Source organism: Muntiacus reevesi, chromosome 8, assembly GCF_963930625.1.
Source record: "Muntiacus reevesi chromosome 8, mMunRee1.1, whole genome shotgun sequence".
Lineage (NCBI taxonomy): Eukaryota > Metazoa > Chordata > Mammalia > Artiodactyla > Cervidae > Muntiacus > Muntiacus reevesi.
This window is the reverse complement of record NC_089256.1, coordinates 46,224,901-46,242,403: the sequence shown is the minus strand read 5'-3', so window position 1 is coordinate 46,242,403 and position 17,503 is coordinate 46,224,901. Positions and strand designations below refer to the sequence as shown.

General features: G+C 40.1%; 1 protein-coding gene across 3 annotated transcripts in view; it reads right to left on the bottom strand.

The window, feature by feature from the left end:
* SEC22A (SEC22 homolog A, vesicle trafficking protein) overlaps positions 1-12,184 on the bottom strand; it is a 79,372-nt gene extending 67,188 nt beyond the window's left edge. For 2 of the 3 annotated variants that reach the window (XM_065943219.1, XM_065943221.1), the window contains exon 1: positions 9,996-10,093. In XM_065943219.1, the coding sequence (XP_065799291.1) occupies positions 9,996-10,000 (5 nt within the window). In that variant the 5' untranslated portion in view covers positions 10,001-10,093. Of the gene's footprint in view, positions 1-9,995; positions 10,094-12,095 lie in introns of those variants that run through there. The other variant, XM_065943220.1, reaches the window with a different exon arrangement.
* Positions 12,185-17,503: the final 5,319 nt, after the last annotated feature.

Genomic DNA, 17,503 nt, shown 5'->3' with positions numbered 1-17,503 from the left:
CACAATAGTCCACAATGGGTACATATTATTTTTATAATCAGATAAATGTTTTATTTAAAATAAGTCTTAAAGCTAAAGGAATACTAATTAATACTGTTCTCAATCTTTTTGCCAGAAAGCAAATCATAATGTATGGATGTGAGAGTGACATATGGATGTGAGAGTGGACTATAAAGAAAGGTGAGCACTGAAGAATTGATGCTTTTGAACTGTGGTGTTGGAGAAGACTCTTGAGAGTCCCTTGCACTGCAAGGAGATGCAACCAGTTCATCCTAAAGGAAATCAATCCTGGGTGTTCATTGGAAGGACTGATGTTGAAGCTGAAACTCCAATACTTTGGCCACCTGATACGAAGAACTGACTCATTTGAAAAGACCCTGATGCTGGGAAAGATTGAAGGCGGGAGGAGAAGGGGACGACAGAGGATGAGGTGGTTTTAGATTGCATCACCAACTCAATGGACATGAGTCTGAGTAAACTCTGGGAGTTGGTGATGGACAGAGAGGCCTGGCGTGCTGCAGTCTGTGGGGTGGCAAAGAGTCGGACACGACTGAGTGACTGAACTAACTAAATCATAATGACCTGTTTTATTATATTCTAATCATGGTTTACAAAAATAAATAAAAGACCATAGGTTTATGCAGGTCTGAAAGAAATCAGGTAAACAGTCAAACTTTGATAAAATACACAACACAGTGGTTCTCAAATTTTAGCCTGTATCAAAACCACTGGAATTTTTATTAGAAATGCAGATTTCTGGGTCCTCCCCTCAACAAATTCTGATCCACTGACTATGGGGTGGAGCTTGAGCATTTTCCATTTTAAGCAAATTCCCAAAGTAATTACTATGCTTATCTAAGGACCATACTTTGAAAAAAACTGAATTACAACATATTAACAGTCTAAAATTAAGTGATAACTCTTTCCTGCCAGGCCATAGAGCATAATGCCACTAAATATATCTCCTTCACTAGCAGCAGTAAAACTGAAAAATTTGGTAACAATGTCATAGGCTTTTTTCAAGATAATATATCTCAGAGACTAAATTAATCCTCACCTGATCAGCTTAGTTAGTTCAATATTATCCCACTCCAAAAATGAAAAACTGAGTTAGTAATATATCAAACAATGACAAAGAAAAGCAATTGGTACCAAGTTTGGAAACCAGTGGCCCCTAATTTTTGTTGCTGTGTCAAATCGAAATCTGAGTGCCCCTAATTTTTGTTGCTGTGTCAAATTGAAATCTGAGTGCCCAATCATGATCATATGCCCAATCACAGTTGGGCATATCAGAGTGCCCAACTGATAACAAAGCTTAACCCAAATAATAAAGCTAATGCATTAAATTAACTTCCCCCTTTACCTCTATTCATGAGGTTCTAAGAGGAAAAGCTAGGTATTAATATGTCATTACCCTTTAATATTTTTCTTCTCCATTTATTTGAAAGGAAAAAAAAAAAACCCAGCAGGAATTAAATTAGTCTTTACCATAATGGAATCTTCAAACAAAAGTTCCAACATGACATATCCAAATCATTTTTTTTCTTCCTATTCAATCAGCTCATTTTTCCTTCTGAAGGCAGTAGCAAAAGAAAGCTGGGATCAAGGGATAATGTCTATACTATAAATCTCTTTTTAAAATTATTACATTTATCAAACCACAATTGTAACATTTATCCTAAGTGTAAGAAATTAGGAAAATGGCTTACTTTATACCCTTACAATTTATGATTTAAACAGAAAATTTCATCTTTCCAGAAGTATACTGAAACACAGTGACCACTCTAGGACTTAACATGAGGGCAGGATTGTGACTTACAGTTTCCAAACATCCATATTCTTAGTACTGTTTAAAAGAAACTGCATTCTTTATGTTCGATCTTTCTAGGATCTCAACCGAAATATTAGGAATAAGCTTTACTATACAGTGCCAACTTTCACATAACCTTCAAAGCTACTCTTTTCTTTTTATATGACTTAAAAGACAGAAATGTATGATTCATACTTCCTAAAAGAATACCAACCTAGTTAAGTTCCATTCATTTAAGAAACATTTATTATTTATGCCAGGGGCTATGTTAGACATTAGGAATAGATAGTTCCTACCACTGAGAAGCATTGGTCCAGAATTAAAGAAATTCAGATGGAAAGAGCAAACATAACAAAAGCTATATTGCCAACTGCTTTACTAACTGGAAAACTACAGTTACACAAACTTGCCTTTCAGATATTCCTAATATACAGTTTTAGGCTTGTAACCAAAAGCACAACAGTAGTGATATTCCCTTTCTAAATTCTTGAAAGGTTTTCAGAGAACTACTTCACTAGATCTACTGATAAGATTTCTCTGAGGAGAAAAAATTAAACCTCTTCCTTTCAGAGTCATTTAACCTAGCATTCAAACCACTGAACTAACAAAAGAAATTGGGATGACTGCCCAGTGAACAATACAAGGCTTGACTAATTTGTAGAGACTTTAGTCACCTTCAGTTCAGTCCAGTCATGTCCAACTCTTTGGATTAGCAATCTTTCCTTTATTAACTCAATAAATACACCCCCCCCCCTTTTTTTTCTTTTTACCTTGAATTCTTAATACAGTTCCTTAAACACACACACACTCCAATCTTAATCTGGACTGTGGCAGTAGAAAAAGGAATCTGTTGACATTAAGGCCAAGCTCGGGTTAGGATACCCTTAAAGTCTAGGCAGGGTAGTGGCTGGAGAGAACATGGAAAAGCTGGTGGGAACTGAGAAAAGGAAGCAGTTAAGACACTTGCATGGGAAGATTCAAGAGCAGTAGTTTTATTGGGGTTATAGATAGATTTTTAGGACACTGGTCCATTCTCCCTTACCTTTAACAGGAAAAAAAAAAAGTAACATATGCCTTTACATAGCATCAGAAAACTCATAAGAAATCTGAGTGCTGGCTTATATATTCTTTGCATAACAGCAACTGCTAGAGGAAAAATTTGCACAATACCAAACTCCTATTGCAGTGGTTAGCAGCCTTTTAGACCCAAGACAAGACGCTGGCCTCTCTTCTTCAGAATGTTGTGGGGTAATGACTGTGGGTCCAAAGTTCCAGGAAGGCAATTTCTCAAAAGTAATAAACAAAACCCAACATGTAAGTACATTTTATATCTACTCTCCAGCAAGATGTTTTCATAAATGCCACTTTTAAGGGGAAAAAAAATTTCATAATAGGTTGATCACTCATACTTTTAGTCTGTTATTTCCCAAACTTCCATCATCCAAGTACCATTTTCAGAAGTCATATTACCAAATCTGCATCCCACCTGTACTGTTTTTTACCTAATACAGGTCTTTCAATTGATTTATTTTTTGCCCTATGCTTAGCAATAGCATCTGTGAAATCAGTTTTGAGGTGTTAGGTTTTCCTTCTAATTTAAATTAAAATATATAAAGAACTTTTGCCTCATCAAACATGTGTGGGAAAATTTTTGCAGAATTTCTTTTATGTTTATCTGCTTATCATTTGAATTATCTTACCTATCTTAAGTTACTAAAGTTTGGGAAACTCTACTTTGGTACATACTGTTTTATTAAAAGTACTAGCTGAAGATCTGTCTCTCTCCTTTTGACTCCCCCTCTTCTCCTCCTGATCACCTCTATCTCCTCCCTCCCTCTTCTCTTCTCTACATAACTCTGTGAACCTCTCTGGGTGTTCCAGGCTGTGGAGAGCAAATAGGGAACTGATTACTGGCTAGATTGCTCTCTCCCCTTTTGATTTTCCTCTTCTCTTCTCCATGTAATTCTGCGAACCTCTCTGGGTGTCCCTCACTGTGGAGAATCTTTTCTCCATTAACCTAGATGTCTTACCATCAGTGCTGTATGGATGGAGAAGTCTTGAGGCTACTGTAAGAATAAGACTGAAAAACCAGAGGCAGAAGGCTTAAACCTAAAACTTGAGAACACCAGAAAACTCCTGACTCCAGGGAAGATTAATCGACAAGAGCTCATCCAAAAGCCTCCATGCCTACGCTGAAACCAAGCTCCACCCAAGAGCCAACAAGTTTCAGAGCAAGACATACCACACTAATTCTCCAGCTATGCAGGAATGTAGCCCTGAGCTTTAATATACAGGCTGCCCAAAGTCACACCAAACCCATAGAAGCCTCAAAACTCACTACTGGACACTTCATTGCACTCCAGAGAGAAGAAATCCAGCTCCACCCACCAGAACACCGACCCAAGCTTCCCTAATCAGGAAACCTTGACAAACCACTCGTCCAACCCCATCCACAGGGAGGAACCTCCACAATAAAGAGGAACCACAAACTTCCAGCATACAAAAAGGTCACCCCAAACACAACAATCTAAACAAGATGAAAATGCAGAGAAGTATTCAGCAGGTAAAGGAACATGATAAATGCCCACCAAACCAAACAAAAGAGGAGATAGGGAGTCTACCTGAAAAAGAATTCAGAATAATGATAGTAAAAATGATCCAAAATCGTGAAAACAAAATGGAGTTACAGATAATTAGTCTGGAGACAAGGATTGAGACGATGCAAGAAATGTTTAACAAGGACCTAGAAGAAATAAAAAAGAGTCAATCAATAATGAATAATGCAACAACTGAGATCAAAAACACTCTGGAGGGAACCAACAGTAGAATAACTGAGGCAGAAGATAGGATAAGTGAGGTGGAAGATAGAATGGTGTAAATAAATGAAGCAGAGAGGAAAAAAGAAAAAAGAATTTTTAAAAATGAGGACAACCTCAGAGACCTCTGGGACAATGTCAAATGCCCCAACATTTGAATTATAGGAGTCCCAGAAGAAGAAAACAAAAAGAAAGGCCATGAGAAAATACTTGAGGAGATAATAGTTGAAAACTTCCCTAAAATGGAGAAGGAAATAGCCACCCCAGTCCAAGAAACCCAGAGAGTCCCAAACAAGATAAACCCAAGGTGAAACACCCCAAGACACATATTAATCAAATTAATGAAGATCAAACACAAAGAACAAATATTAAAAGCAGCAAGGGAGAAACAACAAATAACACACAAGGGAATTCCCACAGGGATAACAGCTGATCTTTCAATAGAAACTCTTCAGGCCAGAAGGGAATGGCAGGATATACTTAAAGTGATGAAAGAAAAAAACCTACAGCCCAGATTACTGTACCCAGCAAGGATCTCAATCAAATATGAAGGAGAAATCAAAAGTTTTACAGACAACCAAAAGCTGACAGAATTCAGCACCACCAAATCAGCTCTTCAACAAACACTAAAGGATCTTCTCTAGACAGGAAACACAGAAAAGTTTATAAGTTTATAAACTCGAACCCCAAACAACAAAGTAAATGGCAACGGGATCATACTTATCAATAATTACCTTAAATGTAAATGGGTTGAATGCCCCAACCAAAAGACAAAGATGGGCTGAATGGATACAAAAACAAGACCCCTATATAAGCTGTCTACAAGAGACCCACCTCAAAACAAGGGACACATACAGACTGAAAGTGAAGGGCTGGAAAAAGATATTTCACACAAATGGAGACCAAAAGAAAGTAGGAGTAGCAATACTCATATCAGATAAAATAGACTTTGAAATAAAGGCCGTGAAAAGAGACAAAGGACACTGCATAATGATCAAAGGGTCAATCCAAGAAGAAGATATAACAATTATAAATATATATGCACCCAACATATGAGCACCGCAATATGTAAGGCAAATGCTAACAAGTATGAAAGGGGAAATTAACAGTAACACAATAATAGTGGGAGACTTTAATACCACACTCACACCTATGGATAGATCAACTAAACATAAAATTAGCAAGGAAACACAAACTTTAAATGATACAATGGACCAGTTAGGCCTAATTGATATCTATAGTATATTTCACCCCAAATCAATGAGCTTCCCCTTTTTCTCAAGTGCACACAGAACCTTCTCCAGGATAGATCACATCCTGGGCCATAAATCTAGCCTTGGTAAATTCAAAAAAATTGAAATCATTCCAAGCATCTTTTCTGATCACAATATGGTAAGATTAGATGTCAACTACAGGAAAAAAAACTATTAAAAATACAACATATGGAGGCTAAACAACACACTTCTGAATAGCCAAGAAATCACAGAAAAAATCAAAATATGCATAGAAATGAATGAAAATGAAAACACAACAACCCAAAATCTATGGGACTCAGTAAAAGCAGTGCTAAGGGGAAGGTTCACAGCAATACAAGCTTACATCAAGAAACAAGGGAAGAGTCAAATAAATAATCTGACTCTATCCAGTAGTCATGTATGGATGTGAGAGCTGGACTATAAAGAAAGATGAGGGCCAAAGAATTGATGCTTTTGAACTATGGTGTCGGAGAAGACTCTTGAGAGTCCCCTGGACTGCAAGGAGATCCAACCAGTCCATCCTAAAGGAGATCAGTCCTGGGTGTTCATTGGAAGGACTGATGCTGAGGCTGAAACTCCAATACTTTGGCCACCTGATGCGAAGAGCTGACTCATTTGAAAAGGCTCTGGTGCTGGGAGGGATTGGGGGCAGAAGGAGAAGGGTAGGACAGAGGATGAGAAGGTTGGATGACATCACCGACTCAATGGACATGAGTTTGGGTAAACTCCAGGAGTTGGTGATGGACAGGGAGGCCTGATGTGCTGCGGTTCACAGGGTCACAAAGAGTCGGACATGACTGAGCTGAGCTGAACACCTAAAGCAACTAGAAAAGGAAGAAATGAAGAACCCCTGGGTTAGTAAAAGGAAAGAAATCATAAAAATTAGGGCAGAAATAAATGAAAAAGAAACAAAGGAGACCACAGCAAAAATCAACAAAGCTAAAAGCTGGTTCTTTGAGATGATAAATAAAATAGAAAAACCATTAGCCAGATTCATCAAGAAAAAAAGGGAGGAGAATCAAATCAACAAAATTAGAAATGAAAATAGAGAAATCACAACAGACAACACTGAAATACAAAGGATCATAAGAGACTAAGATCAGTAACTAAATATCAATAAAATGGACAACTTGGAATGGACAAATTCTTAGAAAAGTATAACTTTCCAAAACTAAACCAGGAAGAAATAGAAAATCTTAACAGGCCCATCACAAGCACAGAAATAAAAACTGTAATCAGAAATCTTCCAGCAAACAAAAGCCCAAGGCCAGACGGTTTCACAGCTGAATTCTAACAAAAATTTAAGGAAGAGCTAACACCTATCCTACTCAAACTCTTCCAGAAAATTGCAGAGGAAGGTAAACTTCCAAACTCATTCTATGAGGCCACCATCACCCTAATACCAAAACCAGACAAAGATGCCACAAAAAAAGAAAACTACAGGCCAATATCACTGATGAACATAGATGCAAAAATCCCTAACAAAATTCTAGCAACAGAATCCAACAACATATTAAAAAGATCATACATCATGATCAAGTTGGCTTTATCCCAGGGATGCAAGGATTCTTTAATATCTGCAAATCAATCAATGTGATAACCATATTAACAAATTGAAAGATAAAAACCATATGATTATATCAATAGAAGCAGAGAAAGCCTTGACAAAATTCAACATCCATTTATGATAAAAACCCTCCAGAAAGCAGGAATAGAAGGAACACACCTCAACATAATAAAAGCCATATATGATAAACCCACAGCAAACATTATCCTCAATGGTGAAAAATTGAAAGCATTTCCCCTAAAGTCAGGAACAAGACAAGGGTGCCCACTCTCACCACTACTATTCAACATAGTTTTGGAAGTTTTAGCCACAACTCCAGGAGTTGGTGATGGACAGGCAGGCATGGTGTGCTGCAGTTCATGCGGTCTCAAAGAGTCACATGACTGAGTGACTGAACTGAACTGAACTGAAGAGGAAAACATAGGCAAAACACTCTCTGACATAAATCACAGCAGGATCCTCTATGACCAATCTCCCTGAGTAATGGAAATAAAAGCAAAAATAAACAAATGGGACCTAATTAAACTTAAAAGCTTTTGCACAACAAAGGAAACTATAAGCAAGGTTAAAAGACAGCCTTCAGAATGGGAGAAAATAATAGCAAACGAAGCAACTGACAAAGAATTAATCTCAAAAATATACAAGCAGCTCCTGCAGCTCAATTCCAGAAAAATAAACAACCCAATCAAAAAATGGGCCAAAGAACTAAATAGACATTTCTCCAAAGAAGACATACAGATGGCTAACAAATACATGAAAAGATGCTCAACATCACTCATTATCAGAGAAATGCAAATCAAAACCACAGTGAGGTACCATCTCACGCCAGTCAGAATGGCTGCTATCAAAAAGTCTACAAACGATAAAGGCTGGAGAGGTTGCAGAGAAAAGGGAACCCTCTTACACTGTTGGTGGGAATGCAAACTAGTACAGCCACTATGGAGAACAGTGTAGAGAGTCCTTAAAAAACTGGAAATAGAACTGCCATACGACCCAGCAATCCCACTGCTGGGCATACACACCAAGGAAACCAGAATTGAAAGAGACACATGTACCCCAATGTTCATTACAGCACAGTTTACAACAGCTAGGAGATGGAAGCAACCTAGATGTCCATCAGCAGACAAATAGATAAGAAAGCTGTGGTATGTATACACAATGGAATATTACTCAGCCATTAAAAAGAATATATTTGAATCCATTCTAATGACGTAGATGAAACTGGAGCCTATCATACAGAGTGAAGTAAGTCAGAAAGAAAATCACCAATACAGTATACTATTGCATATATATGGAATTTAGAAAGATGGTAACAATGACCCTATATGCGAGACAGCAAAACAGACACAGATGTACAGAACAGTCTTTTGGACTCTGTGGGAGAAGGCGGGAGTGGGATGATTTGACAGGGTAGCATTGAAACGTGTATATTATCACATGTGAAGCGGATCATCGGTCCAGGTTCAATGCATGAGACAGGGTGCTCAGGGCTGGTGCACTGGGATGACCCTAAGGGATGGGATGGGAGGGGGGTTCTGGATGGGGAACACATGTGCACCCATGGCTGATTCATGTCGATGTTTGGCAAAAACCACTACAATACTGTAAAGTAATTAGCCTCCAATTAAAATAAATTAATTAATTTTCTTAAAAAGTACTAGCCGAGATCTGGGAACTGGGGTGTAGTTTTGGAGAAAGCTATACTAATTGTGATGCACTGGGTTGGGGCAAGATTGAGTGAAAAGAGAAGGACTTCATGCAGCCATAGGTTAGCAGGAAGGCACTTGGGAGATAGAGCCTGAAAAGAGGTGGAAAGGGTACCAAGAACAACCAGAATTTATTCTGCAACTTTACCTGTGCCTCCCACCTTATCAACAGACTTTGGTATTTTTATTATAGGTACTTATACTGCATAATATGCATAAGAACCCCGGCTCCAGAGTAGATCATACACACATCTAGGAAGAAGGACTTCAACACATACTCAATTGCATCAGTAATTTGTGTAACACCTCACAGTTCACGAAGAGTGAGGAAGGTATAACCTCCATTTTACAGATGAGGAAACCTTCCTCAGTGTCACACTGCTAATATATGGCAGTGCTTAAACCTAAGTCTCTTGTATATCTCTACATCACTGTGCTCCTCCTATAATCAACAAGGGACAAGAAGCCAGTGATACAGGAATTAGCTACTCATTCTGAAATAACAGTAATTTTTAAAAACAGTGTATATACTCTATAGTATAGTATTATAGTTAACAGGGTGTACTCTGGAACCAAATTGCCTGGGTTCAAAAACTGGCTCTACCATTTAGTAACTGTGTAAACTTGGGCAAACTTTGTCTTTTTATGCTCAATATCCTCATCTGTCAATTTTGAACACCAATAGCACCCACCTCATAGAACTGTTTAAAGATACTAATAGTATCTACCTCATAAGAACATGTAAGGAACCTGAAACATCACCTTGCAGACTGAAAGTGCAATATTAAGTGTTTGTTATTATTATTGACTGTCCTCTATTTACCATTTTATACACATTACCTCATTTAAGCCTTCCAATAACCTGTGAGGTAGTTATTATCTGTTCCATTTTATCTCTGAGGAAATTCAAGCCCAGAAAAGTAATCTATTCAATCCTGAAACAAGCAAGTGACAGAATTAAACTCAAGCATAATTCTAACCACACTCTGAAATGTTGTCTCTCAACATATTTAAGCTTCTTACTCAACTACATTGGAGAAGGAAATGGCAACTCAATCCAGTGTTCTTGCCTGGATAATTCCAGGGATGGGGGAGTCTGGTGGGCTGCCGTCTATGGGGTCACACAGGGTCGGACATGACTGAAGCAACTTAGCAGCAGCAGCAACTCAACTACATGGACAGGAAGGTCAAAAGAACCCATTTGTTAAGACCTAGACTCATTAGAAAAGAGCCTGTTCTGGGAAAGATTGTAGGCAGGAGGAGAAGGGGACAACAGAGGATGAGATGGTTGGATGGCATCACTGACTCAATGGACATGAGTCTGAGCAAGCTCTGGGAGTTGGTGACGGGCAGGGAGGCCCGGTGTGCTGCAGTCCATGAAGTCAAAAAGAGTTGGACATGACAAACGGCTGAACTGAACTCCAGGCTCCATTAATACACCAGCATAAAATACACTGAAGATTTTTAAGAGTCAGTTATGTACACACGGGATTTCCTGGTGGCTCAGATGGTAAAGAATCTGCCTACAATGCAGGAGACCCAAGTTCGATCCTTGGGTGGGGAAGATCCCCTGAAGGAGGAAATGGCAACCCACTCCAGTATTCTTGCCTGGAGAATCCTATGGACAGAAGAGTCTGGTGGGCTACAATCCGTGGGATCACAGAGTCAGACACGACTAACACTTTATACGTGCACATACGCGCACACACACACACACACACACACACACACACACAAGCACTAAACTAATTATGGTTCTCAATACAGGAAATGCCCAGATGCCCCTTAAGTTAGGGTTGTGTTATGTGCTTGGTCGCTCAGTCCTGTCTGACTCTGCAACTCCATGAACTGTAGCCCGTCAGGCTCCTCTTCCTATGGAATTCTCCAGGCAAGAATATTGGAGTGGGTTGCCATTCCCTTCTCCAGGGGATCTTCCTGACCCAGGGATCAAACCTAGGTCTCCCACGTTGCAGGCAGATTCTTTACCATCTGAGCCACCAGGGAAACCATTATCTTAGCACCTGAACAAATGCCAGTAACCTGCAAAGTGACTGAGAGAGTTTTAGGAAGTGACTGTTCCACCTGTTAGCTGGGATCCCATCATCTCCCTCCTGGTGGCTGACACTTCACCCCTAAGCTTTGCCTTGGCTGAAGCAAAGCAAAGAAGGAACTGATTCTCAAGCTTTCCCACTGCCCCAGGTGGATGATCCAGGAAACTAACCGGGGGCGGGGGAGGGGGGGAGGCGGGCCAAAGCTGCTGTTTTCACTGTCAGAGAGATTAAAGGCAGCTGGGGCTCGGCCTCCTATTCCGGAACCTTCATCTACCTGTCGAGCCAATTGCTTAGGTCTCTCTTATGACACATCGTTTCCTAAGTACCATTAACAGGAACTTAGGTTTCTGTGAGCCAACGCGGGCAAATCTCTGGGTTCAACGCTTGAATTAGCATTGAGGTTGGATTACCTCACAAAAAAGCAAAGTAACCCTGCCTAAAAGAAAATAGGAAGTGCCATGTCAAGTTCTCTGGGCCACCTAAACAGCTTAGGAGGATCACCGTGTTTCTGACACCTGGGCGCCAGGGAATGCCGCTTAACCGCTGGCAGCTCAGAGCGACTGTCCCTCCCTCCTCGGCCCCCCGCCCAAGCAGCCCGATATCCCGGCAGGTCAGCCGAAGGACAACCGCCGTTCGCGCGGCCCCAGTGATCCCTCAAGTTGAAGTGAACGAAGTCCCAGCAATCCCACCCCTCCAAAGCTCCACGACTCCGACGACTCCCGCTCCCACGCCACGAACTTAGTTCCCGCCCGGGGTAGGTAGGTCTGTAGTCCCAACGGCGAGGGTCAGGACCGTAGCAGGAGACCGGGAGAGAGAGGGGAGCGGCAGATCAGGGGTTCGAGCGACCCCAAGAAGGGACGAAGGAGGACTGTGAGGGGCCGGGTCGTACCTGTCGAGCCGAGACCCGCCGCTCCGAGTGACGCGCCTCGCAGTGCACTGTGGGGCCGGGGAGTGGCCTCTCCGCAGGGCAGCCCCGCGTGCAACGTGGCTGGCGCCCAGCGGGATCAAGCCCCGCCCCCGTTCCATCTTGCTCAGGCCAATCAGGTTCTGGGGGAAGAACACACCCGCCCGCTCCGGGGGAGATTGACAGCTTTTCACGCTTCTTCGCCAAGAGAGTGGCAAGTCCTGGATTGACTGATTATACTGTCCCTCGCAAATAAGGCTGATCTCCTGTCTGCCGCCTGTACCTGCAGGTTGTTTCTTATGCGGCCCTGCAGGAAACACTTATCGAAGGAGCATGAAAGCCCCCCTCTGAGTGAACAAGAAAACGACCTGTCCCATTATTACCACGCGGGGGAAGTCATCCAACCTTGACAAAGAAATGCCAGATGCTGTTCCTTCAGTCCATCCCAGCTTTTGCATCAGTCATGCATTATTAAACAAGTACTTACTGACTGCACACTATGTGCTAAGCACAGTGTTAGGCATTGGGTTATAGGAGTGAATATAGCATTCAGTGGATCTAATGTGTGATAGGAGCAAGAGATGTTAAAGCGTAACATTACGTAATTATAAATTGTGATCAGTTCTATGAAGGAAAATTAGGTAGTGCAACGACAGATTAATCAGGACTATGGGGCAGAGCTCTTTGAAGAAGTGCCTTTGAAGCTCTAGGCACATGAAAGAGCCTTTAAGAATGTTGCAGGCATAGGGAATATTATGTTTGAGATTGTTGGGGCATGAAAGAATTTGATGTGTTCTAGGAACATGTCACTGAAAGGAAGTCAATGGGTTTGAGGTGTAGGAGCAAACGAGTTGAAATGAATCAGAGGTCAGACTATGCAGGCTCTTCCTGTCCACATTATAAGTTTTAAATTGTATTTTGGAATGTATCTTAAGGTCAATGGGCAGCTAATAGAGTGTTAAGTAGGGTCAGATTTACATATTTATTAATAAACTCTCACTTAGGCTGTTTGTGGGGAATAGTTTGAAAGAGGAGAGAAGGGCTTATTGGAAGTCCAGTTTGGAGGCAGTTACATTAGTCAAGGCCGGAGATGACGGTGGCTTGAATTAGGGTAATGACACTAGAGACACAAAGATTTGGATAATTTTGAAATACTTATTTATAAATTAGCAGTGGAATCCAAAGGATGCAATAATGAATTGGTTTGCCTAGAATGATAAAGAAAAGAGGAGCATTAATGATGACTCCATAACTTACTAGATGAATTAAGAACCCATTTACTGACTCAGGGAACCTAGAAGGAGGAGTAAATGGTCTTGGACTTATTAAGTTGGACATGCTTGTATATGGAGATGTCAAACAAATTTGGAGATGTAAGTCTGAAGTCCAGAAGCAATGTCTGGACTAATTATATAAATTTGCTGGTTGTTGGAGTGGGTTAACCAAGCAGTTCCACTCCTAGATATATATGCAACGGAATTGTATTCACATGTTTACCATAAACATATATAAGAATGTACCACATATATAAGAATTCTCATAGGATAAATAAACTTTAGAATATTCACATAGTAGAACAGTATACAGGAAAGAGAATGAACAATCAACAACTACATACAAAACATGGATGAATCTCACAACTGTAAAACTGACTGAAATAAGCCGGACACAGAAACTGTATACTACTTGATTCCACTTATATAGTATTCAAATAGAGACAAAAATAATATTTGGTAATAGAAGTTAGACTGTTGGTTACCCTTAGGTGGCGTTAAGGTTTGGAAAGGGCCCCTAGAGGGCTTATGGGGTTCTAGTAATGTTTGCTCTGGATGTTAATTACACTAGTGTGTTTGATTAATGAAAATTCATGGGGTTGAGAATTCCATGGCAATCTAGTGGGAACTCTCCCTGCTTCTACTACAGGTGGCACACAGGTTCAATCCCTGATCAAGGAATTAAGATCCTGCCTGCTACATGGAGAAAGCAAAAAAAAAAAAAAAAAACCAGAAAAGAAAATTAGTCAAATTGTACACTTAAGATATGCAATTTTTAGTATGCATCTTATTATTCAATAGAAATTTTATATTTTTAAAGTGTTATGGTGATCCAGTCATAAATAAGTGACTGGTACCAAACTAAACTAACTTTCCTACCACAAACAATAGAAAACTGAACCAAATCTGAGACAAGTGTCTTTAGATGTTGGACAGTAGGCACAGTAGAACTGTGATCCTAGAAAGAAGGAAAGCAAATAAGATGAGCACAAAGATGTCCCCAAATTTTCTTTCTGGTGGTATTTTCCAAAGCACAGGATTGAAGAAAGCTAAGCAGAATACAGTACTCTCTCTAACTGAGGAGAGTGAAATTTGAATTATGAGAGATGGAGGCAACTGAAATTTGCAGGGAAGAGGAACAGATTAAGAGTTTCAGGAATATGCATGAGTCTCCTTGAATCTTTGGCATAGCTTTAATGAGACTCCAGGAGGCTGGTTAAATAATAACCACTGTGGGAACTACAAGCTGAACAACTACTAGATCTTAAATAAAGTTTGGAATCATTGAAGTTCTGACCAACTGGAATGGAAAAACCTTATTAAACAAATAGGGCATTTGGTAAGAAAACCTCAGAAAGGCCACAGTTTAGAGATAAGGCTAAATTAGCCCAAGAGTAAAAGCTATTCTAGACTCACTCAAACAAAACAGAAAACTTACCTGCAAGTAAATTAAGTGCTTCATTGAATGAAACTTAATAATCTTTAAGGACAGCAAAATCCAGACACTAAACAATGTAGCACCCATAATATCCAGTATCCAAAGGTCAGTGTTCATTCCAATCCCAAAGAAAGACAATGCCAAAGAATGCTCAAACTACCGCACAATTGTACTCATCTCACGTGCTAGCAAAGTAATGCTCAAAATTCTCCAAGCCAGACTTCAGCAATACATGAACCGTGAACTTCCACATGTTCAAGCTGGTTTAGAAAAGGCCGAGGAACCAGAGATCAAATCACCAACATCCGCTGGATCATCAAAAAAGCAAGAGAGTTCCAGAAAAACATCTATCTCTGCTTTATTGACTATGCCAAAGCCTTTGATTGTGTGGCTCACAATAAACTGTGGAAAATTCTGAAGGAGATGGGAATACCAGGCCACCTGACCTGCCTCTTGAGAAATCTGTATGCAGTTAGAATTGGACATGGAACAACAGACTGGTTCCAAATAGGGAAAGGAATATGTAAAGGCTGTATATTGTCACCCTGCTTATTTAACTTACATGCAGAGTACATCATGAGAAACGCCAGGCTGGATGAAGCACAAGCTGGAATCAAGATTACTGGGAGAAATATCAATAACCTCAGATATGAAGGTGACACCACCCTTATGGCAGAAAGTGAAGAAGAACTAAAGAGCCTCATGATGAAAGTGAAAGAGGAGAGTGAAAAAGTTGGCTTAAAGATCAACATTCAGAAAACTAAGATCATGGCATCCAGTCCCATCACTTCATGGCAAATAGATGGGGAAACAGTGGAAACAGTGACAGACTTTATTTTATTGGGCTCCAAAATCACTGCAGATGGTGACTGCAGCCATGAAATTAAAAGATGCTTGCTCCTTGGAAGAAAAGCTATGACCAACCTAGACAGCATATTAAAAAGCAGGGACAGTTTTCCCAGCACCACTTGTTAAAGAGGTTGTCTTTTTTCCATTGTATGTCCTTGCCTCCTTTGTCAAAGATAAGGTGTCCGTATGTTTGTGGATTTATCTCTGGGCTTTCTATTCTGTTCCATTGATCTATATTTCTGTCTTTGTGCCAGTACCATACTGTCTTGATGGCTGTGGCTTTGTAGTAGAGCCTGAAGTCAGGCAGGTTGATTCCTCCAGTTCCATTCTTCTTTCTCAAGATTACTTTGACTATTCAAGATTTTTTGCAACCACTTGTAAAAGAATGAAACCAGAACACTTTCTAACACCATACACAAAAATAAACTCAAAATGGATTAAAGATCTAAATGTAAGACCAAAAACTACAAAACTCCTAGAGGAGAACATAGGCAAAACCCTCTCTGACATAAATCACAGCAGAATCCTCTATGACCCACCTCCAAGAATACTGGAAATAAAAGCAAAAATAAACAAATGGGACCTAATGAAACTTAAAAACTTTTGCACAACAAAGAAAACTATAAGCAAGGTGAAAAGACAGCCTTCAGAATGGGAGAAAATAATAGCAAACAAAGTAACAGACAAAGGATTAATCTCAAAAATATACAAGGAACTCCTACAAATCAATTCCAGAAAAATAAATGACCCAATCAAAAAATGGGCCAAAGAACTCAACAGACATTTCTCCAAAGAAGACATACAGATGGCTAGCAAACACATGAAAAGATGCTCAATGTCACTCATCATCAGAGAAATGCAAATCAAAACCACAATGAGGTACCATTACACGCCAGTCAGGATGGCTGCTATCCCAAAGTCTACAAGCAATAAATGCTGGAGAGGGTGTGGAGAAAAGGGAACCCTCTTACACTGTTGGTGGGAATGCAAACTAGTACAGCCGCTATGGAAAACAGTGTGGAGATTTCTTAAAAAACTGGAAATAGAACTGCCATATGACCCAGCAATACCACTTCTTGGCATACACACCAAGGAAACCAGATCTGAAAGAGACATGTGCACCCCAATGTTCATCACAGCACTGTTTATAATGGCCAGGACATGGAAGCAACCTAGATGCCCATCAGCAGACGAATGGATAAGGAAGCTGTGGTACATATACACCATGGAATATTACTCAGCCATTAAAAAGAATTCATTTAAATTAGTTCTAATGAGATGGATGAAACTGGAGCCCATTATACAGAGTGAAGTAAGCCAGAAAGATAAAGAACATTACAGCATACTAACACATATATATGGAATTTAGAAAGATGGTAATGATAACCCTATATGCAAAACAGAAAAAGAGACACAGATGTACAGAACAGACTTTTGGACTCTGTGGGAGAAGGCGAGGGTGGGATGTTTCGAGAGAACAGGATCGAAACGTGTATACTATCTATAATGAAACAGATCACCAGCCCAGGTTGGATGCATGAGACTGGGAAGACTCAGAGGGATCGGGTAGAGAGGGAGGTGGGGGGGGGGGATCGGGATGGGGAATACGTGTAAATCCATGGCTGATTCATGTCAATGTATGACAAAACCCACTACAATATTGTAAAGTAATTAGCCTCCAACTAATAAAAATAAAAAATAAAAAAAAAAAGCAGGGACATTACTTTGCCAATAAAGGTCCATCTAGTCAAAGTTATGATTTTTTCAGTGGTCATGTATGGATGTGAGAGCTGGACTATAAAGAAAGCTGAGCACTGAAGAATTGATGCTTT